Below are 25,467 nucleotides of genomic sequence, written 5' to 3'. Positions count from 1 at the left end.
TATCAGTTAGATGTCAAACTTTATGAACTCTTGTACCAGAAAAGGTCGATGGTTTATTGACCAGACAATTGTCTCATGAATGGGACCACCACCGTACAAGTGCCTCTTAAAACATCTATCAGACAAATACCAGAGTATTTCTGAATAGTCACAAAAACAGTTTCCAAAAGGATAAAATCGAAAAGATGTCATTCGAAAATTCAACAGCCCAAGGCAACCTATAACAGTGTTTTGCTTATTGTTTCATACACAGCATTGCAAAGATGTTCTTATTATGTTCTAAAACTTAGGTAAAGTAATGTACTTTAACGTCAGGTGTACCACGATGGCAAGAGTTGTCTATAGATATACTTAGTTTCTCATATATATATATATATATATATATATATATATATATATATATTATATATATATATATATATAGAGCAAAGCTTTTTAAGATGGTCTGTGATTATTTTAGGAAATAAAGTACAAAGTGCAGTATAAAAAGCCACAGCAAAAAAAGATAAATGAAGCAGTATCGATTATCAGGGGCTCAATTAAGGGGGCTTTTTTTGGCGTTATTTAATAGGATCTGTTTTTGATACACAGTTCCGAAGTGCAGTGCATCAAAGGATTAAAACTACGATTTTAAGTGTCGCTGTAGGCTTTTTACGTCTTAATTATACTATGCAACAGTAACGTAATTCAACCTATGCTTCTTCAGAAAAAACGTCAAAGAAGGTGCGAGGTTTACGGGTAAAATAAAAAAACTTTCTGATTTTACTTAAAAACTTTTTCTTACAGCGAAAGGGAATTAAAGTATATGGAAGACTGCCAGATGTTCAGTTGACCTACAAAAAGTGTCGACTGGGATATCAAATTGGGTTCGAGATACCTCAGTAGGAATTATTAATAACGAAATTTCTCCGCGTCTGGCATACAGTACATGCGAGGGACAGAATCCCTTAAACGATTTTTTCATCAAGAGGATTACATGGAAATGAATTATTAAGATACAGAGTGTTTCAACTATACGCCTCGTTCAAATATTCTATATTGACGGGGAACAAAAAAAATTCCGTAAATCCTCTGAGAGTGGCCATGTGGACTGAGTCCGATGTCTGGTTTAGGGATAGCTGTGTGCAAAAATCGGGCAAAACTGAGCAGGAGTGCAGGAACATTGAGAATGTGACGTGAGATTCAGTCCATCCGAGGTTACTTATTGGAGTTTAGACATTATATTGCATGAAAAACCCACCTTTGCAGACAGAGATTTAAAAGTTCTTTCTGCATACTATTCAGATGTAAGACAGGTATTAACATGTTCCTCCTACATATTATTTAGTTTAAGACAGGGATTGAAAAGTTTCAATAACATTTTATTCGGCTTTAAGCTACGGATGAAGAATCCCACCAGCATTCTATTCAGTTTGAAACTACCACCACGCCAATTTACTCTATACTGTTACTGCTTGAAATTTCATTTCCTGTACATCAACTTCTAATGGGAAGCTCGCCATAACCCAAGTATACCCATAAAATGCCATACCGCATTTAAAAATCATGGAGTCGAAAGCTTACGCACAATATAGGTTTCGTATACGACAAGACTTAGAGCACAATACTGTTGCTGTGTAAGACAAAAGTTTATTAATAACCAAAATACAGGTCCTTTGAAAAGACAAAATCCGAAGTGCAACACTGGTATCGTGATAGACAAAACTGAAGTACAGTGCTGGTATGGTGTCAGTTGAACTACAAACGAAATTTCAACTTCACTCAAAATTTGAAACGTTAACAATAGGTTTGTTTTTGCATAAGACACAATCAGTTTAAATGGTAGGCATATTAATGAGAGTTAAAAATTATAAATCGCAAAAGGCCTAGATTTCACGCCATCATGGGAGGTTGGCCTGACCTTTACCGTCAAACTACCTTATGCAATTGGCAGTGCGTTTATACACGATTCCATTCTCTTTGCCTTATGGTTAATCAAAGCGCAAATTAATTCATTAATTAAATCAAATTAATTCAATCAATTATTTCAATCAAAGCACAACTGAGATACATATTTTGTTAATATTCTAGCACGGTACACGATTTAAACACTGATTTCATTCAGTCGGCTAGAACATCAATGAAAACTTTTTCTCTTTTTGCATGATTGCGTCATATTTTCGTACTTTACATGCTTTCTTAGTTCTTTGGTCGTTTGTCTTATAGGTCCTTTTAGGGAATTGTCCTTGCAATTATTGACCTGGAATGTCCTTACTGGTTGACGGCTGGTATACGAATGCCTGTTTCGACGCATATATTAATAATTCTTTCGTGACAGAAACGATCTATCCTGGAATTATTTGCACTTTTTCTTTCCAATATTAATCTTCTGCACAACATGGACAGCTGTGGTCTATTCCCCTGTCTCAAGGTAGACACCGTGCGCCGTCATCAGCTCTGATGTGCTGGCGTGATTGACGGTGCAGTCTCTCCCGTACACAAATTGCCTGATTTTTCGAAGAATATTTCAAACGCCTTTCACTCGCAAGGAATCCCCCCAAAACCTGGTTGTCTTATTCGTTCACCTATTCGTTCACCTATTCTCTACACCTATAGTCGATCTTGATTCCCAGAACTGACTAGTAATTTTTATGTAGGCCTAAATACAATGGTCATAACAATGGCAATTTTGGTTAATTCTAGACCCGTGACACCTAGTGAATTGCAAATAACTTACAAGTGGCCCTATTTCACCAGTTACAGGACAAACTAAGTGTTTGTTTGGATTCCGCGCCTGGCAGGTGATAGATTCTCTGAAAAATCAGCTCATTATATGAGTTTTTATATGGGAGGGTCTGTGCCGTCAATGACACCAGTATAATATCAGAAAGTGGATGTTGATAGTCCACTGGGTTTAGTCTTAGGTTTGCCAATAACCTTCTGATCAAGTGGAAAAAATTGACTTACCTCATAAGCTTGCCTCAGAGGATGGAATAATTTGGGGCCTTCTTACGTATTCTAATAGATAAATATAATGTACACTCACTCGAAAGTGATAAATGTTTCCTTTTTTGTCATTTCCTGTCCAGCGGTCCTGACAAACCAACTTGTTACCAAAGCTGAAATGACCTTTTTTCTATTTTTTTTTAATTGTTGAGGATGGTGTTCTTTTTCGTTGTTAAACATGACCTGCCCTTTAGAAATGAACATGCGTGACAGCTTGTGACAACTCTTCGGTCTTTTTTGTGTTAAATGGATATGTCTTTGTGTATAATGCTAAGCTATGAAAAATGCATGCGTCATCTTGAAGACTTAACGTTATCCTTGTTTTATATTATACCTGGTGTCCTAAAAAATGCGTCTTCCGCTAATCAAACCCAACGGTGAGACAATGGTGTGAAAGCGCTGGTTTGAAAAGAGACTTTTACGAAGTCTTTTGTTCACTTGACACGTGGTAATTGAGACAAATAATTTATTCATAAGAACTTCGTTTTGGAAGTGGTAAATTGACAGCCAAAGGCGTCCTTTGCTCTCTTGCCACTCGTGGCTGGCCATATACAATACACTTTGTATTCTGTCTTAACAGTTTCAGGGGTATATATCGATTTCTCATTGTTTTAATCGATTCTGGATAAAAAATGAGTCAATATTTGTATCGATCTTTTCAACTGGTTGGACGAAGCAGAGGTCTACTTAATAAAAAATTATCTATTCTCATGTTTTGTATTCAATAGCTTGCGACATGTTTTACAAAGGACACTGAGCGTTAGGTACACTTACCTAATGACGTAACGCCTATTCTGTTGGTTGCAATGGAAGGTACATGGGATTAACTTGGGACCAAGAGTCCAAGCTCTACAATAACGAAGCTGTCTTTGACTTAAAGAATACATAAAATGTTTGGTTTTCATTGCTTAATATCGAGATTAGCATATGAAAGTACAGGAAAAGGGCTCAAAAATGGCTTTAAGCTTCAGTTTTCCTAAGATCCCAGCGGACAGTCTGGAAATCAAGTAGTCAACGGTGATAGCGGTCAAAACAACTTTGTTGGGTGGGGGTAGACCGAATATTCCCGAGCATTGATGATAATTTGTATAAGAGTGGTTATTCAAAATATGAAATATGCTTAAGAAATGAAAAAATGTTTCGGACTAGCTTAATTCATCTCCCTACAACTGTATTCTTTATAGTATACCTTTCCATGTATCCATTAAATCATATTTGATGTCATATCCTAACTTCAAAACTTTTGTCACTGACGGGTGCTTTGAAATGTATTGTTTTAATGCATAGCGTTCTCGTCGGCTTTCATGACAAAACTGAAAATTATCTTTGAGTTCAAGTATACAGTTGATGAATAATACCACTTAATTCGAAAGATAAATTGTTCATACTGGATCTGGGGGTTAAGGTTTACAAATGTTGCTTTTAAACATTTTGCGAAATAAGTTTCGTTCTCAATTTTCTCTGTTGTATATTTTAAATTACACCACCGTTTGTATACGCATGTGTATGCGCGTGTATACTCCACTGTACAGTGATATTCATTAGGGTAAACACTTCTTCAAATGTATCAACATAGAAACGCCTTATACCCTGTTTTGGCATTTTCCAAAGACATCAGATTTATTTATTTGATTGGTGTTTTACGCCGTACTCAAGAATATGACGACGGCCAGCATTATGGTGGGTGGAAAACGGGCAGAGCCCGGGGGAAACCCACGACCACCAGCAGGTTGCTGTAGACCTTCCCACGTACGGCAAAGACATCAGACAAATTAGGTATACACCGGTAAATTATGAATTGCTCGATGTGTCTCCAAGTGTCCAAACAGACATTCATATACTAGCCTTCAAGCAAAAAATACTGTCCAGGCCAATAATCGTAATGGCTATTTCCAAAACAAGGTACATCATAAACCTCCAAAGAACGATGCACCTATATACAGTATGAAATTAAAACGGATTATGCAAAGAGACCCAGAGAATCATGACGGAAACACACAGTGAATGTTCTGGGAGAATTGAGTTAATCAACATTCAAATTGTGCACCATACTAGTTTATAAGTTGTCATTTTTCAATGACATTTCAATGTATTTCAGTTGCGCTTTGATTGTAACTGTGGCGATCTAATTCAGCACGGCCCTAGCCCCGGATTAAGCGGAATTAGAATCAGATTATGGACACTTCTGATGTCCATATTTACTGTTCTCATTTTAAGTTTTAAGACACATAGAGTAAAGACGTTTTAAAGAAACTTCTTGACACACTAGTTTTTGCAGTGGCAATTTTGTGATTGAAATCGTTACACACGACACATGATATAACAAATGATACAAGACGACAACGACATATGTACACACTTTATACAGAGCCCTTTTGTGAATTGGCAAAGAAGTATTCAAGTAAGAATAATTCACAATGCCGATATCGAAACTATCCCTTTTGTCTTGAAGTTGACGTGACAGGAAACTGCGGTATTTGTATGCATGTAAGTCCAGGTACGATGTACCACCTGAAGGAGTATATACCTTGTCTTGAGTTTCCATTAATGCCAATCCGTGGCTGTATGCAATTTGTCTACAAACGCCTTTCACCATGTCGTTGCATATTCACTTTTTCATGACCGGCCACCATATAAAATAACGATGAAGCGGTTACAAAAAAAATGACCGCTTGTAAAACATAGTGCTATTCGACCTGCTTACCATGGCAGTCTCTGGGGGATGGCATTACATTTCTGTTGTGTTTCTCATCATACGGCCCTTCATGAAGCAGTTCGCCTCCAGGGTATGGATTCAAATTAAGCTTTTAGTGTCTTTTGGGACCTAAACGCCATTCCATACTAGGAATAGAATTAGTCATGTAATTTTTGGTTTTAAAGCGCCGAGAGGAAAGAAACTAGCTGCCAGAGAATACTTCGTCATGAATACTGTAAGTTTTTCTTAAGCTGAAAGAGCCTGCGATAAATAGCAGAGTTCAACTTTGAAATAACATCAGTGTCACTTGTGATGGCACAACAGCAGAGCAGTTGGGATGAAACTGAGGTGAAACGGGTCAATACAAACAACTGGTTTTCACCGTTATTGGAACGCCATGAGCGAGTGCTGGCCGTGGGGTTTGATATGCAGATTTGGCGGACAGCGTGCTTGCATTTTAAATGACCTAGGTTGATTATTACAACAAAAGTGGAAGCTTACGTGAACATTCCCCAGAGCTGTTTCGTGAAGATTTAAATGTGACCTGGAACACGTCTTCACAAAACTTGATGTAAATAGTTTTCCATCGCTTCCCTAACTTTCTTTTTACAACGTGGTAATGTCATTAGTGGTGCTCCTCATTCATGTTGCAAACAATGTGGCGTCGTTGACGGTGACGATACGACGTTCTAAAATTCAAGGGAGACAAGCCATTTCGTTATAAACATGGCATTATGGACGAATTATATGCAATGTCTTGAAGTTTGCCGTACTCAAGAATATTTCACTTATCCGACGGCCGTCAGTTGTCGGTGCGAAAATCTGATTTCTAGGTTATTTTAAGTGTTAAACTTAAGAATTCTACTATAACTAGACAGTTACTTGTGTCAGGGCGAGCTTGCGACAAAACCATTTTGGTATAGTCATTGTGTGAACATGAGAAAATCTCGTTGCATAATTTTTCCTCGGGAAGGAAACATCGGCAGGATAAACCTGTTCCAAATTAGGAGCCCTGCTATGTAAATTCCCTGATGTCTGTACCGCCAGCTAATGTTGACACCCATGGAGGCGGAGACGAAGACGAAAATTGCCACTGAAAGAAGAGACTATGCCCACCAAGTTCGTCCTGACAAACTGTCACATACAGCTAAAATTCGACCGTTTGAAAACCGAAGCTGAAACTGTTTACCCAGGTATCTAACGTTTGTGTTTTTCTCTATCACATGTTCATGCCCGACCCTTTATTCTACCACTTGCAATCGCTACCAATGCTCCCCGAAACAGCCAGGAACAAGGAAATCTAGGACAACACAACAGAAAAAAGTAATTTGACATGTGTTCCCGAGAGAGAATTGTGCGAGGGTCATCAACCGAAGCCTTGCTTCTTATTCTCTTTATCACGCGCAATTATCACGGGCAGTGCGTCATGTAAAATGGGAGGTTTTGTCGTGAGAGCAATTCCAGCAGTGAGCGATCGGTGCGGAAGTTAGAGACAACTATAAATACAGTGACCGATGGTTTTCGATGCACTTCAGTGTTTGCCAAGAACATCATCTGCGCAGGCGCGGGAAAATGTCTTCACGAAACAACTGGTAACCCCAAAAAGATAACTATAAACGTAGTGACAGATGGACTTTGATGCTCTTCCAAATGGCCAAGAACAGCGTTAGCAGCTACATTTTTTGCAGGCGTGGAAAAAATATTCTTCTTCAAGTATAAATTGACCATTGGAATCTGTATTTGTTGTAACTGTTAAACGAAAAGATCTGCACATGATGATTATTTTTGTCAGGTGTTTTAAGTGTAGCTTAATAGATTTTGAGAGAAATATAAATAGCGCATCATGGTGTCTTAACTTGCATCAAGTGTTTTTGTTTTCCGAAAACAAAATGCTGTGGGATGAATGTGGGGATTAAAGTAGAAAATTCAGAGAGCAATTTTAAGCGTATAAAAGCAAAAGTATTTCCCACAATGTGGTTACCTGATTTTTTTTTAGCGTCAGAAGACTTCTTAACATCCGTTCAACGCGCCACCTGTTGGCAAGCGGACTCAGCTCTTAAGTCACTTGTTGAAAATAACAGTAAAAAAAGATGTTCACAACTTCCGTTGAATTCTTAATTAACCGTCCAATATCCGCTCCGTTCTACACAATGTCCGCTGCACCTGTCGATATTGCTGACAGGGTTGATGTTTACGTCGGTGCCGCGTGTGACCCTGCCGTGGATCACCTGGCCACATGTAGGCGTAAGATGGTGACCACTCAGCTCAGCTTCTCTAGCAACCGTACAGTGCGGATAAAAAAAGTGTGGCCTCTACCCAGGTGTTCCATTTTAATGGATTGCTGAATAACTGCTTTAATTGCTATATATTTATTCCAGACGTTGTGATTAAGAGTCAGAAAGAAAAGTTCATAAAATGGACTATTTAATTGCTGAGTGCGTGAAATGTCCTAAAAGCCATTAACTCAATTAACATAAAAACAATACAAATGTAACAGGCAAAACTGGACCACCGATGAAAGTAGACCAATATTTTACCGGGAAGAGGTATTAAGTAAATCCAGATACAATGGGTATTCGTCCTAATTTTTTTACTTTATAAGGATTCTGACTTCATTGGTGGCTTGCGTTAAACTTCGTTTGGGCATAGGCCGGGCACGTCCATTCTGCTTGACAGCTGGAACGAATGTTTGCTTCGACGCAGAGAAGCCATGCTCAAGAATCGGGACTCGTATATTGTTTTCAGGTGGGATGCAGTATATACATTAAAGCATTCAAAAAGAAAATTCCCTCAAACTGCAATGGATAATACGGGAGATTAGCCCTTGAACGCTGGTATCAGCACACGGCTGTGTTGGTTGACGTTCTCTTGATAGAACTTGCAGCAGTAGCACATGATGCAGGGTCAGTCCAAGCGTTGTACTGTTTTGTTATTTTATGTAAAGCGTCAAATTTCACAGAGTAACATCACAGGATTCGATGTACATTCTACACAGCGCAGTCGTCAAACAAGATAAGATCTTGGCAGTGTGCCAAGAGAGAATTTTACCAAGCTGTATAGAAACACATCATTCTCTACTTTTTCGCTTCATGAAAACATCCCTACTGGAGGAATGCATTATGCATGTAGGCCCAAACTGTGTTGTGAAAAAGTAAACCCTGGTTCATTTCTGAAAGGCCCCACCCCCGCCACCGGTCCGTTAATAACAGGGGGATACAATATATTTAGAAATCTTTCAAAACCCAGTAAGTGACATTGACCGTGGAAACATCAAAGGGCATCGTAAGCACGGAGGACAGGCATAGAGGCTAATATACTATAAGACCATTGCTTATAACATGATACAGATTCTACACAGCGCTCAGAGAAGAGACGCTAATGAGGGTGATCGATGACGTGGGCATGACTTTGATATAACTTTGTATGAAAGCTTACCAGCTGGATTCGGTAACCGTTGTGTCACGCAACTAAATATATTACCAAGCAGACAAACAGCTTATTAGCGTGCTACCATAAAGATTGTCGCTTAGTATTCTGGTGCTATGTTACAATTAGTTATAAGAAAACCTTTTGTCATAAATATGTCTTAGAATACAACGCTGATTGAGGTAAATTGATTTCACCGGTTACGTGTGACCATTTACCAGCTATCACACTGTCGTTTCTGCTCTGGTTTTACTCTCTATGATGTACGTCTTCCATTATTTGGTATTCCTGCCTAAACCAGGATTCTGCTAGTGGACTAAGCATCTACGAGGCCTGGTCCCTTTGCAGAGTTTCAATGTTGTTGTGTCTTAAATGTCTTAATTCTAGAACGATGACGTCTAATAAATTGCAATGATGATCACTGCATTTTTGGTCTATCTCTTCCCAAGCCATGGTGCTAGGAGGGGCGTTAAGTTGGTGCTGGTAAATTGACAAGGGGCCGTATTTCACCTAATACGTGTGACCATTTGCCAGCTGTCATACTGCATCGTTCCCCCTGGTTTTACTCTCTGTCCTGTAATTATACCAATCACTATGAACCACAACAATACGTATAGGACTAACGCTGGGAATAGTGGTGCATGTTCCCAGGGTGAGTCAATAAATGATTCGTTTGCACTAACACCCATTTCCATCCAAATACCGGATATATTTTAGAACATTAAACATGGTATTTCCACCAAACCGTGTTCTATCCAACTGAACGATTGTTTGACACCAAAGCAAACATTTAACTATTTCCAAATGTGGACATACCAATTGTCTTATATGTCCATCATTTGATACATCCGCCACTTTTATTTCTTCACTGACTGGTAAATGTTATTCTGTTAATTCCTACGTTAACTTAAGTTGCATTGCGTCCAATTGTAACATGCAAGAAGTGTGGTCAGCAGTATGTTGGGAAGACCACCCAGAAACTACATCTACGGGTGAACGGGCACTGCAAGTCCGTGCGCAAGAAACAATTGCTAATAGGCAAGCATTTCTCTGCCTCCGACCATGACTGGGACCATTTCCGCATTCAAATAATAGAATCGGTTTATCCATCAGCAAATTAGACAGATGTCGAATTTGGACGTAAAATCCGTGACCGTGAGCTTTTCTGGATGATAGAGATTGGTTCAGTCTTCCAGAATGGGTTGAATAATAACGTTATGGGAATCGGCAATGTAACATCTAGCCAACCACATCACTCCATCATAACAAATTTATTCACATACCATAACCGTAGACCTGGTAGTCATGGTAGGAGGAAGTTCAACAGAAACATGATTCACAAACACGTTACAGTTAGCTATTTAGTAGGATTGTCGTATGACATAAATAGCATGCATGCTCTACGCACAGTATGAAATGCACTGCCATTGAATTCGCTAAAATAGGTAGTTCAAGACGTATCCAATAACATACACAATTTTAATGTTCCACCTCACCTTGTACGTCTGTGTCAAGACATATCGTATTTTCGATGGTATCGCCCTGTAACTACAATTGAAACTCAACACGATCGACTCTTTCTGAAGATAAAAGTATTTAGACAGAGGCCTTGATTTAGTTAACCTACCACGCATCTTTAATGAACCTGATGTTCGTAGTGCTGTGCCTAATTATTTTAATATCCAAGAGCCACCTTGCATATCCTATAAGTATACAAAGCCTATCGCTTCCAAAATTTTCAATTATTCCCAGGCCATCAAGAAGTTCGATTTGGCGACGTATACTTCTGGCGGCTGTAATTGTGATCGTGAATTCTCAGTTTTTACCTACGACAAATGTAAACATGTCCTGACTGGTGACCTTAATATTATTAAGAATCATGATCTAAAGAATCTCTTTTTGAGAGGTCCTAAGTATAGAGAAAAGAGAAATGTCGACATTCGATCTAACAAAAAAAATATCATCTCGGCGCTTGAAGAATATGTTAAAAATGGTCAAAACGGGAGAAAGTGGATTCTTCGGTACTTAACGATTGGCTTGAGATTGTCAAAAAGAAGGTTAGTTTAGCTATACACCGTCTAGACATTGGTGCCTCTACCTAACGTTAAACAGGTTCTGAAGGATCCCACTGTGCTAGAAACACTCGCTGACCTTCATAGTAAATTTGTCATCACTGTAGCAGACAAGGCTCCTAATAATGTCATCTTTAGTTACAAACATTATTATTATCAAATTCTTGTTCAAGAGCTATGTACATCTACAACAACATCCCCGTATTCTGCTACTACTTGTACTCTGGAGGAACTATTTAACAAACACAAAACCTTTCCTAAAGAAAGGCGCATAAATATACCTACCCGTCATACAGAAATACCACAACTTTACTGAATTCCTAAAATGCATAAATCCCCATACAAGGCTTAATTTATTGCGGGTTCAAAAAGTTGTAACATCAAACTCTTGTCAACCATACATACGAGAGCGTTACAAGAAGTAAAGTCATTTTGGAATAAGAATTCTTGTGCCATAACAAAAAATTCAGATGTCGACTGCATCTGGATTCTTAACAACTCCAAACGTCTTACAGAAGAACTTGATGCTCATATGCATATACCGTACAAAGACGTATCCACATGGGATTTCTCTACTCTATACTACAATTCCTCACAAAGATCTTACTGAAAGAATGTCGTCGTTAATTGTCTCGGTATTTACTAAAAGAGGTCGCCGTTACATTAACGTCAGAAGCAATAAGGATTTCTTTAGTTCTACTATTTATAAAGGTTACCACTCATGAGATGTTACATTATTTATTGAATTACTTGAATTTCTCATTAATAATATCTATGTGAAATTGAGGGATACCATTTACCAACAGTGCATAGATATTACAGTGGGTACCAATTGTGCGCCTCTTTTGTCAGACCTATACCTGTTTTCATATGAATACGACTATATGAAGAAATTACTTAAAAGTAATATCTTTAAAGCTCGATCCTTTTCATTTACCAAGCCGTATATTGTTGATCTACTGGCGTTAAATAACCCCCATATTGCTGAAGCGGTGAAGGAAATCTATCCGCCTTCACTGAATTTAAAGGAGACAACATATAATCCTGATGGTACATCTTACTTGGATCTATATCTGTACAAAGACGAACAAGGTCTCCTTTTACGCCGCCTTTACGACAAAAGGGATAATTTCAATTTTGATATTGTAAATTATCCTTATTTGGATAGCAATATACCAAAGGGTCCTGCATATGGCGTATACATATCTCGCCTTGTAGCATTTGTCAGATCTTGCGTTAATTGTGATGACTTAAATCTGTGTCACAAGTTGTTAGTTCAAAAACTAGTTTGTCAAGGATACTCCATCAAACGCCTTCATTCTAAGTTTCTCAAATTTTACAATGAGTATAACACTCTCGTTGGCAGGTATGGACATAGCGTTCAGAATATCTGGCGATCCGCATTGTTATCAATCACATAGACGGAGCTGTTATTCTTCTGTACAGATCTATCGCGTACATGGTATTTAACAACATAGATGGCGCTGGTTGCCCAGTTTAACCGTCTATCTTGTAGACAGCCTTTATACAGACCTGCATGTCATGTGTAACATCATAGATAGCGCCTCTTGTAGTATAAGATCTTTTCATATTAACGGAAAAGACGTAATCGTCCGTTACTTTGGAATCACAATCTGATCGGTTAGGGTCTGTAACGCTCGTAATTTTCAAACTGTATCTAAGACCGCTTAACCTGGGGCTAGGGACCGTAAAGGTAGCCATGCTGATTACATCTGCATGATGCCTTTATGAACAGCTGCAATCATAGCGCGACTGAGATACCTTGTTAATTGTTATTTGACCTGGAACTCATTCATGGACTATTTTGAATTTGAACTGTGATATGGAATTCATACCTGGAATATCCACTGTCTGCCCGGCATCATTGAAAACTGATGACGGCTCCTCTCATGTGTGTTACCGGCTTTATTTCCTATTTGTATAATTTCTTACATACCTCTGTCTTTGGGAGTTAGTGTTAAACGTTGTTTTGGAATGGATCTTGCGATTACCGACTTGGAACGCCGTTTACGGACTACGAATGGTATGTGAATGTCGGACATGAGGCTTATATTTAATTATTTTGAATGGATTGTACTTGCACAGTTAGATGGCGCCGGACTTTACATTAAACATAATCTAGTTCCCCATCATGTTACTTCTAAAGACGTGATCCTTTCATTTAGCAATGCACGGTTTTCCTTAAGTGATCAGCAAAGCAAATACCAGTAACTGCTTAAAAACGGAATAAATAACGGCTTGATTTTTTTCCATATAAGCGACCTCAAACGAGTTATTGTGCGTTGGCGCTCGCAGTTCATCTCTTGACATAGCCGTCATTGTCACGCCTACGGGCATAGAGCACTTAGATCAGCTCTAATAAAGCTTGCACAAGAACAAAAGGCGGCACCATCTCTTGATATTTCGACTATTACCTGATGCTCTTTAAGCTGCTATATCCTGGGGCGTACCGTATGCGCAATTAGGCCATGGATTGTTAGAAAAACTAGCTACAGATAAATCCTGAATAACAAGACCAAAGAGGACAAGTTATATGCCTTTACGTCCTAGTAAATGGTACGTTTGTATTCCCGCTGAAAATCAAACTACACCTTATCAGTTATCATTGTCTTGTAACGAATGCTTACGAATGCAGCAAAATGACGTCAGTGTACACAAGCTACGAATGCAGCAAAATGACGTCAGTGTACACAAGCCTGGGATTCAAGAAATTCCACATACGTTACAACACACAGAGCAGACTTCAAATGGAGTAGTATTGGTACATTCAACCCCGGAGTAAGACATGCCCAGTTTTGACATTGTGACATTTGAAATCATATTTTTGACAAGATCCACATTGCGTACCAAAATGCTACAATGTCTCTCATATACTCTGTATCGTTGTCATATGACTGAAAAAATATCAAGTACGACCTTAAACCCCAAGTATATATATATTCATGCATACATACATTCCGTAAGATTAACTCGAATCTGAGTTATAGCCTTAATGTTTTGTCCAAAAATAATCATTTGAGTAACACATGTTTTGGTTTATACCGCCTCTCTGGCTATAACTAGCTTATTTAAAGTTAGCGAACCATCAATAAACCGCGCTTCAATCTCCAATGGCAGTTCCATTTACTCATGCAATCCATTTTTGGCTACCTTCCAAAGCGGCTGAATTTAATATGATTTCAGCTGCTTTGGCTAGAATATCAAAGATTCGATTGTTATTGGCAAAAAATCCAGAAATTTGTATTTTATATGCAGTTGTATTTTAGAGTGTAATATTAGAGCGAAGGAATTAGATTGTTGTGTTTTATGGTGGGAAACTTAATTCACACTGTTTTAGGCTAAAAAAAACTTCATCATTTTTAAATACGTTTCTACTCCTCTATCAGCTGTCACATTTTCCTGGAGTTCTTAAGGTGAACGTTCACACTGTTTATGGTAAAATTGGAGCTACACTTACTTATAAAGACCTTTTTACTTTTCTGCTACAGCATTCTCTAAGTTCATGCTGGATATGCTAAAATCTGGCATAAATGTATATTTGTATACGCCTTTGTTCTGTTCTTAAAGAGAAAGTACATTCTTCTTGCTAAAATCTGAATTACATGCACTTATATAGACCTTTGCTGTTTCTAGCTCACGGCTTTTCCCAAGGGTTTTTGATGAGAAGAAGCACATTGCCAGTGTACTGGGTACCAAAACCATATTTAAAAGGTAAGCTGCACTAATATGTCACCTACCATTTTGTTCTGTTCTGTCTTTGTTGCGTAATGCATCCTTAAGCGTATTTCATATGTACAATGAGGATCAGTTACTGACGAACATTTTTGGGTGACCCCGATGGCTTAGCTGGTGCAGCGTCCGCATCAAGAAATGGAAGATCCAGGGTCATTCCTGGGTCGAGTCACACCTTAGGCCTTAAAAGAGGAAGTTCTAGCTTCGCTTGGCGTTCAGCATTAAGGGGATACTGCAACGACTGATTGACTGGTACACGTACATGCACTCTAAGAACTCCTTCGTCGTCATATGACTGAAACCCTAAGCCGTCACTCACTCACTCCTTTGGGTGACGGATAGATCTGCACCCTATTTGGGTTATGGCCCTAAAGCCTGTCACGATTGTGATCGTTGTGAGTTCAAGTCCACCTCAAACTGGTTTCATCTCCGTTCATACATGGGATGGTCTGCCAGCAACTTGTGAAAAAGCGTGGGATTTTGCCCAGTTTCTTTCCACCATAATGCTGGCCACCGTCGAATAAGTGAAACTTTCTTGAGTACGGCGTAAAAACTAAGTCAAATAAATAAATAAATTTTAAACAACGTATGACTGCTCAAGCAGTCCCATGGGCGTTTTCGAACCATGATTGTCACAAGAGCCTTCAGGGAATGGTGTAATATAGAAATTTCCATCTGTCCAAGGCTAGGATTGAACCTACAACTTTTATATCGCGTCACTGTGCCACGTGCCGACCCCAGTTTTTCTGTTTAACTTGTGAACGCTCAGATGTCTAATTAACTCGTGTAGTAATTCTATAAAAAAATCTGAAGCCTGGTGTGAAGACTTGAGTCAAACCTGAAGTCAGCCATGTAATACAGCGAGTTAATCAACTGTAGTCACTCTGTAATACAAGGCGTTCGTCAACTGTACCCAAGTGTGTAATACAAGGGATTCGCTAACTGTAACCAAGTCTGTAATACAAGGAGTTCATCAACTGTAGCCAAGCCTGTAATACAAGCAGTTCATCAACTGTGGCAATGCCTGTAATACACGGATTTCGTCAACTGTAGCCAGTTTGTCATACAAGGAGTTCCAAGTCTGTAATACAAGGAGTTCATCAACTGTAGCCAAATGATCGAGTCAAACATGGAAACGGTAAACTGTAGTCAACTCTGTAATACAGCAAGTTCGACAACTCTAGTCAAGTTTGCATGGAACTCGTTTGATTTCATCCAATCTTTAAGACAGAAGTTCCACCGCAGTGAAGCCCACAATTGGCACGTAATTTTTTCGTCAGCAGAGCGAGCTTATTTGTATGCCATATTGGATGAAATCAAGGTAACTAATGAACATGGTGTAGGTCTAAGACCACCTTACAGGACTGCCGATTGTATATTGCAATGGGGGTGGGGCAATCAGAGGCCATGGAACCTGGGTGATCAGCTGTCGGAGGATAGAAGAGGGCCAACTAATACCTCGAGTGTCCAAAGTTTAACAAATCAGCGTCCAGGAAGGCACAGGTAAAATTTAAGAGCCCAGTTAAAAACAATCGCCACTGATCGCGCTGCAATCATCTTCAATAAAACAGTTGCAAGTGTTCAAAGATGTCATTGTGCATGGAGCTGTCAAACTTTGTATCCGGAAATTACTGACTATCAGGAATCACCTCCTCGCAACGACCTGAAAGTTTTACCCATCCCCAAGACGTGACAACATTTTGGCTTGTGATTCCTGCTCGTTGCCGGTAATTGTACTTCCGTTGCCTAATGCAGCTAATTCTGTCAGTAATTCTACTGCAGAAAGATTGGACGATTTTGACTACTTAAGCCGTTCTATGATCTTTAATTATTTTCCAAAAGACTCTTTTCCAGGAAAAAGGAGGTTTTGCGTGGCTTGTTCCGCAGAACTATCCTTCGTTAATTGGACAAGCATAATAGCTATTCACATTAAAAATGAAATTAAGATTCTGTGATTGAAACTAAGAGTCTTTTTATGAACGTTATTTTGTGGAGTAATAAGCTTTCGTAAAACAATGTCGAGAACAGACGAGCCACATAGAAATACACCCTGAATCCACATGCTTGTGAAATTGTACCACAATTAGATTTCCAGAAATGGAAAATAAAATAAGGGTTTGTAAGAAAGAAACTGATAAAAGTGAGTTGGGGTTTTGTATTACCGTTATTATTTTGGTAACCGAAGAATGCAACGGCCCAAGGGCATCTCTACAAATGGGTTGTAATGTGGATAGATTTGACAAGATTGCGCTGAGGTGGATCGGCTGTATACCACGAATAGCCCGTACTGATCCCAAACGCCCTACCATTCCATTCTTTTGTCCGGGTAAATATTAGCACAAGAAAATGCTGGAAGTATATAGCATCGCTTGAATACCTTTGGAAGATGCCAGGAATGGATAGATCTACCATCTGAGCGAGCGGTATTGTAACTTTTCTTGGCATCCAAATCCAATAAGGTTGTTTAATTCCATCAGTGGAATGGCTCTCGTCTGCAACTGTGTGTTCTCGCGATCGTCTGTCTTTGTCAAGGGTAGAGCCGCAAGGCTGACCCGTACCACGCGATCTGGCTTTACTGTCAGCAGAGACAGTACTCAGGTTAGCGTCGTAAACCGATTATCCTAGACAGAGGGATTCTTAATCTCCAGCATCCATTTGTCAAATCCCGCTGGAAAAACTTGTAGGCCAGCAATAACATCGTTAGTATAGGTTATAAACTCTGCGTTCACGACTGAGTGCCATGGATGGACAAATTTGTAACAAAATCTATCTCTTCGTTTACTCGAGCGAGACATCATATTCGACATTCGTAAACCAGTGATTTGCTAAAGGTAGTCTGGGTCAGTAATCACTCGAATGGTGTCTGTGCTGACAACTATTCTCAAATACTACAAGATGCGACTACGAGTCTGAAAGTTTCGTTCATATTTGCCAACTGGGTTGTTGTTGCAAAATTTAAAGAAACGTGGTGGATAACGTTTGGGAGTGTTAAAAAGCCTTAAAGCTTGAACAGACATTTTAGAATGTAGATTAATATATTTATTTATTTATGTGATTGAAGAGTAATGTCGCACTTAAGGATTTTAAACTTACATGACGGCGGACATTAAGGGTGGAAGAAACTGTAGTGTCCCGATTAAACCACCGCACTTCACCAGATACCTGACAAATCCCCTGACTTAAAGCCTCCACCGAATTAGTGAGAGCCGGGTTCAAACAAACGTACAATGTATCGCGATAAGGAAATTGAATTCGCACTCAATTTTGTCCAGGGACAAAACAAAAGCAAAGCAAGAAGAGGATGGAGGTTAATAAAACATTTTTGAATCTGCCTTTATGAACTCGTGAAAGTGAAAGGTAGACCTACCAAGGACCTTATCATTGAGTTAAGATGTGACAGCTATATCGGTTATTCGTTACTATGGCAACATCAACTATCACACGTGTATTTATTGTTAAAGGTGTGTTGGGCATCAAAGCTTTGGTGAAAGGAAAGGAAAGGCGAAAGTATGGTAGAAATGCTATCTTTCAAGAAAAATACAAGCCACTGAACAAGAAGAAATTATTAAGGAAATGTCATTCTGTCGAAGAAGTACAATCTTTAACAGCGACATAAACTAATAGGGAAGTACCATGTAGGAAACGAATACCATTTATGACAAACTGGGGCCTCCGTGACCTCTGGTATCATGCCTGTGCAGCACAATGGCCCAGGAGCCTTTCATCAATGCGATCGCTGCGAGTTAAAGCCAAACTCAGACTGGTTTCCTCTCTGGACGTACGTGGGAAGCTCTGCCAACAACCTGCCTGTGGTCGTGGTTTTTTTCCCACCATAATGCTGGCTGCAGTATGAGAACGATATAAAATATAAAACAAATAAATAAATTAATCAACTAGCAATCGAGAGCTGGATTCGAACTTTCGAACTCTTCAGTCAAGGAATTCAACATTAGAACAACTGTCTATCTGAATGCTTCAGCGAGGTCCTGTGCTTATGGTGTGGTTGCAGCCTAAATTCGAGTCTATATCACTGATTCTTAGTTATATAGTATTATATTTTTGAAGATATAGTTTACACTTTGTCCTTTTGTTTTCAGCCTATGCCATTGACGAAAGTTCAACAGAACCGGTCGTATGTGGGACGGCCATGATCGCTTTTATGTGTGAAAACGTGGACCTACCAGACGGAAAATACGGCAAATACATCATCCCTGTCTATTCGAGAAAATTTATCTGCGATTTGATAGTTGGAGGTGAGTATTTGGATTTCGCCATAACATTTGGTTTGCGAGTTTTGGTCAAACAACAGATTTAGGTTGCTGTTTTGTGACATGGCAAAACTACTGACCTATCTTAGGCCATGACGCTTTACCAATGAATGCACTACTCCCAAGAGATTGTCATATTTCTGCATTTTATGACAGCGTAGTCTATTAGACCATATGGTTTATGGGTTTAGATAATCTCTATTATTGTTCACGCCGACCTGCGTTTAATTTGACGATTGATGATCCTCCAGTGCTGTAAAGCGGCAACGTCACCCGCGAAAGCGACATCATTGCCGTAACGTTTTAACATGAGAACCACGTATTCATGATACTAACACAATAAAAGTGATTAGTGAAGGGTTTTTTTCTGAAAGTAAAAACATGGTGACGATCGTAGTACAGTTTTCTACTTTGTTGCATACGTATATAAAATGTTTAGCTTATGTGTCACAAACCGTACAGATCTGGCCAGTCTACAATTTGCTCAAAACACCATGACTTATAGCCCTGGAGTTTTGGGCTCTGCCTGGTTTCCTCCCACCTTAATGCTGGCCGCCGTGGTATAAATGAAATATTCTTGGGTACGACGTAAAACACAAATCAAATCTATAAATAAGTTGAGTTTTGGAACGTTGTGACGCCGAAGGAGACCTAGATGATTCCAATTATTGTCAACGATGTCAAAAACGCTACCACCATTTAAAACATGAATGATAGGCACTACCGATGTCATTAAGACCTTCTTAAAATAAAGAGAGGTAGGCAATAAGCATTTTCCGTACAACGCCAGGCTAGATATGTTTTAAGATTGATTTTCAAAACTCTTGGTGAATTATTTCCACGAAGAAAACTTTGACAAAATAATACGATGACAGGAAAAGTCTCTTGACAAGAGTTGTTTCACCAGAGGTGTCGCATTTTTTAAAACTTATAATGAATGAGCAATGTCATCTATCAGATCGTTTTGTTCGATCATTTGCCCTCTGCGATGTGAATGCCATAACGTAGGAAGCACCAGTCACTCAACTATTAGCCACACATTGCATGCATTAAATGCGGACACCATCATTAAATATCAGTGTGATCTTTTTTTAAACATTCTGATATCTTCCCAGACGGTGACGGAATAAAAATGAACGAAGGCTTGGCCCAATCTCTTTGCATTTCGTCAAATTAACGTTGAAATTTGGCCACATCGGAAGCCCCCCATGGATTGTTAAAGAAACAGTGTTTCCTAATTTATTTTGAATAAATCGCGTATCAGATCAGACGATTGGATGTCTGCGGCATGACAGATGCGTTAAGAGAGATTAGTGATAGTATGAAAAGAAACGGACGTCTGTACAATGTGTTTGTCGTTAAAAGACAGAAATAAACGTCATCCTCCTATACAGCCTTTATGAAATCTGAATACATTTTCTTTCGGTGCTGAAATTCATTTGATTTTTAATGATTTTTTGTACTTTTTGACGAAAAACGTTGAGGATGTGCTTTGAATCCATCACAAAGGAAATTTAGAATTTTTAAAGTAAGAGTGACAGAGGCGCTAAAAACGGGAAAAAACATTTCATTCCACTCAATCGGCTGTTATTGATTCTAAAATGTTTCAGTTGACGGAATCGTCGCGAGTGGAGCTAGTATATTACTTTATGACCAGGTTTGTTTGTTAACATCGTGGTCGGTGTTTGTGACACACCACCGTTTAACGCGATCACGGTTGTTTCCCAGGGTGTATATGAGAAACATTGAGGTGCTGCATTCGGTTTTTTCTAAAGTCGCTACAAAGCTTGACTATTTACCCATTTACCCACCCGGGCATCTCGCGTGACGTTCACTGGGGCTGATTAATTGCTTGGTATCCGAGGAGGATCTAACTAGATTGTCACAAACAAGGGGGGTCTAAAGTCAATAGAAGTAGACGTGCCATTGCTAAGACAAACAGTATGTCGTGCCCAAGACTAAATCGTTCAGGAAGCTACAGGACAGAGTCAGCCTAGACAGTAGAACATAAGTTTTCTCACCATCACTGTCATTACGTGATGGTTGCTTTTCCTCCCGAAATGTTCCATTCTAAGAGCACGTAAGGACGTGCATTAGGATCTTATTAGGATATTTAAAGACAAGGAAAAATATTCTATTAGTGCCCAGGTCTGCACGCGACACACGTTCGCCAATGACTTACCACGCATGCAATAACAAAGGGCATATGCGTGGGAGGTGTCAACGAACATTGTCTCTTTGAAATACCTTTAAACGCATTTTCTTTTAGTCCCCAGAATATAAAGAGATTGGAACTTTATTCATAAACGTTAAGCGTTTGAATTAGAACAGAATATTTCTCAAGACTTACGCATTAGACTCAAAATAGCACGTCTTTTAAAGAGGAGTCGTGTAGTATCGAGCCGCTTCGGTGTTTCGATACAGGTTCTCTTACATTATGTCACCGGTATAAAAGCATCGCATCGTCTCTCGTTTGAATCCTTTATTGATTGCTCAGCGTGCCCAGCTAGCCATGCCAACCTTAAGCGGGTAAATAGTACGTGCAACCAGGGAGGTATCCGTGGCCGAGGTAGTTAGCGTGCGAGCGCGGCTCAGTGACCTAGGAGCCTGTCACCAATGCAGTCGCTGTGAATAGAAGTGCGGCTCATGCTGGCTTTCTCTCCGGCCGTACGTGTGAAGGTCCGACAGCAACCTGCGGATGGTCGTGGGTTTCCCCGGGCTTTGCCCGGTTTCCTCCCACCATAATGCTGGCCACTGTCGTATAAGTGAAACAGTCTTGAGTACGGCGTAAAACATCAAGTAAATAAATAAGTAATAAATAAGTACGTTCAATCACAAGAATAGCATAAGCATTACCAAGACACTGAATATCCATAACTGGTCATTATTTTAGTGAGATACTGTGCATACGGAATTTGTCTCCGAAATGACAAGGGCTTTGTGTTTTTGCTCAAAATTCTGTTCGGTAGTTCTGTCTTATAACTGTGTGTAGGCCCTGTGCATGCATTCCGAGGAGCCTGATATAACAGCTTTTTTACAAAATACCGATGAAATATTACCCCATTTGACATATTACACCATTTAGAGAAAGAGAGAAAACGTCATTTGAGAGGACTATTTCTATATTCTATGTATAAAGTATTCCAATTAGTAAAGGTGTTGATGGACATTCGCAGAGCTATGATTAGAGCCTGAGAGATAACCAGGTACAAAGCAGATGGCCGTTGTATAATTCATTTGTTTCGTGGCATGGTAACCTTGTTAGGGTTTGCCCGTGCCTGCTTGGCTAAGCCCGTTGGTGCTGTTCATGGCAAATTTGATTAATGGGACAATGCGGTAGTTGACACCATCCTTGTACCTCCTTGACTTCCACCCCTCGGGCACGTTCTTCTAACAAAGAGAATACCGGCATGATGGACGCCTCGCCCGTGTCTCCTTTTGATCTCCACGCCTTCGTCGCCATCCATTCTTGGTGTGGTTTCAAGGTGAACTCAGGCGACAACTCCGAATGCTGAGACTAGAATAAAAAATACGATAGTCGCGGCATTTGTCTCGGATTCTAGTCTATAAGCTTAATTTAAACTGGACAGGTCGTTCCCTCCGAAGAGAGGAAATAGCGTCATTATTTAAATCTGTCCCTCGAAGGCTCAAGCTCTTCGCACTACCTTAAACTTTGGGAGCAGTCCTTTGCAAATTACGGAAAGACGCCAATGACGGTTAAATCACACAAAATATTGAGAGCGACAGAAGGATCTCATTACAATTGGCGTAAGGATATTTTGTTCAAAGGCGGTAAACAACTGTTAGGCGACGCATTGCAATTTCTCTGTACATTACCATTCCTCTTCACAGCTTCCGCTTAATTAATATAAGACGACGTAAATGGCCATACGAACGCTATGTAGAATGGTTATCGCCACCAACACCTTGATCACTGTAGGAGGGGGATGAGTTGACAGAATCTTAAATATTCCTTGATGGAAGCTTGAACTGGACATCATGGACATATCCTGAAGCACAAGCATCTTAACCAACCAGGAACGACCCACTTACCCATTCCCTAGCCTTACTTTTTTCAACGCCAACTTTTCTCTTTTGAATGTAATCCTAACATAAAATATTAACGTGAAGTACCAAATCTGTCAATCCAAATTTCCTATCCACTAGACTGCAACACGTGCCATAGCTGAGAGGTTAGTGCATGTTAGTGCGAAGACATTTATTAGCCATCCTTGGGGGCCTCCGTGGCTCAGTTGGTTAGCGCGCTAGTGCAGCGTAATGACCCAGGAGCCTCTCACCAATAAGGTTGCTGTCAGTTCAAGTCTAGCTCATGCTGGCTCCCTCTCCGGTCGTAACTGGGCCGCTATGTGAAATATTCTTGAGTACGACGTAAAGCACCAATCAAATAAATAAATAAATAAAATAAAATATTTGTTCTTTTCCTTTCGACGTCGGAACTTAGAGGCATTCACACAGTGAAATATGTGACATTCACTCATCCAATTCATCTGGTTGAATGAAAATAGGACAAGCTCTATTTCATAAGCCGCTCGGTTTCTGTTCATCGTAATGCTATCCGCCGTGGTATTAGTGAAATATTCTTGAGTACGACGTAAAACACCTATCAAATGAATACATAAATTTCATAAACCGAGTTCATACGGTGCTTTTTGTCGAATTTACAGCCAAGTACACTAAAAAAAATAATCTGGTATATTAAAGTGTGTTAAGAAAGTTTGTTGTCTGAGTGATGCTAGAATGTATTCTGTTATTGCAGGAGATTATTCTGTTAAATGCAACACACACATTCTGTTAATTCAACGAAAAGATTCTATTACACTAAGAGGATATTATGTCGAGAATATTGTGTTATAATAACAGAATACATCCTAACATCACTCACACTTATTATTAGAATTAACAGATTAATATTTTAAGTGTATTGCTGAAATTTTGCCCGTTAGATGTGACCATTTGACAACCATCACATTTGTCGTCACTGTTCTCGATTTACTTTCCATACCGTAGCTTTTTACATAATGAACCACCGTTTGTGTCAATAACAAACGTTTTTCTCCATCCCGAAACATGGACATGGGTGTTGATTACAAAGCTGATTTAATATCCCGAGAGCACATTGTACTACCAAACTTCACCAGAACTTTTTTCCAAAGGTTCACATGAAAGTCCTAACAATACTGGCATCTCACATTATCAGTATATTTCCAAGAAATTCACCTTAAATGTCGAGCATAAATGCTTCATTTTATCCATAAAGAAATTCCGTACTTTAGTTTTCAGTTTTTTGGAGGAGTTTGGTTATGTTTTTTTTTTTGTTTTTTTACTTTAGGCATAAAGATGTTTTCCAACAAAACCCTTACATACAGAATCTGTTGTATAAGCTAAAGCTTATAAATTACAAATCTTAACCCCCAGCTGTTTTAACAGTTTTAATTTTTTGGGTGTTTTTTTGTTTTTTTTTGTTTTTTTTGGTGGGGGGAGGCGTTTCTGGCTTTATATTGTTTACTATTTCACCTTAAGCAAAAAGATTTTTTGCAGGAAATCCTTGTATACAGAATGTGTTCTATAAACTGCTGTTCGCAAAGTTACATGCCAATCGATAACCTCCTGCTAATTTTACAATTTTGACCCTCTCTTTACACATTATGCTATAATTTCGCGACGTCTGTTTGGATTTTGGTGGCGTTTGTTTTTTTGTTTTTAATTTTGTTTGTTTTTTCTTTCGTTTCTTATGTTTTCTAGTTAAAGGAAAAACATTACAACAAAATCCTGTAAACAGAATGTATAAAACCAATTGTTACATGCCAATTAGTTTTACCATTTTGACTCTTCAATTACCCACCACGCTCTTTTCTCGTTCCAGCGAGAGATTTCTTTCCATGCCTGGATTCTGAAAACAGCATCGATCAGAATAGGTTTCAAAACTGATACCTAGCGTCAATCATCATTCGCCTGGCCCTTAGACCAGATTTCGATACCATTTTTATGGAGATGTTCTATGCGGTACGTTTGTAGATTATGTAAGCAATAAACTATGTCTTATATATCTACCTCGAGTTGTTTGTCAGATTATTTCCAAATACACTGAACTGTCAGACAGTGGACCGATGAGGTTGCGTGTTCAAATCCAGCTCTGGCTGTTTTGGTGGCAGCCTAGAGTCAGGAGGTTTGTGAAGATCAGTGGATTTACTCCAGATACACCGGTTTCCTCCGTCCATTTAGACCTAACTGTCGTCACACAAGTGAA

At 39.2% G+C, this 25,467-nt stretch overlaps 1 protein-coding gene across 1 annotated transcript in view; it reads left to right on the top strand.

The window, feature by feature from the left end:
* Positions 1-25,148, top strand: part of LOC135481404 (uncharacterized) — a 33,727-nt gene extending 8,579 nt beyond the window's left edge. The window contains exons 3-5 of the mRNA XM_064761232.1: positions 14,833-14,910; positions 19,029-19,184; positions 25,084-25,148. Coding sequence (XP_064617302.1) covers positions 14,833-14,910; positions 19,029-19,184; positions 25,084-25,148 — 299 coding nt within the window. The remainder of the gene's footprint in view (positions 1-14,832; positions 14,911-19,028; positions 19,185-25,083) is intronic.
* Positions 25,149-25,467: the final 319 nt, after the last annotated feature.

The sequence above is a fragment of the Liolophura sinensis genome, unplaced genomic scaffold (assembly GCF_032854445.1).
Source record: "Liolophura sinensis isolate JHLJ2023 unplaced genomic scaffold, CUHK_Ljap_v2 scaffold_41, whole genome shotgun sequence".
Taxonomy (NCBI): Eukaryota; Metazoa; Mollusca; class Polyplacophora; order Chitonida; family Chitonidae; genus Liolophura; species Liolophura sinensis.
This window is presented reverse-complemented; position numbering and strand designations above follow the sequence as displayed.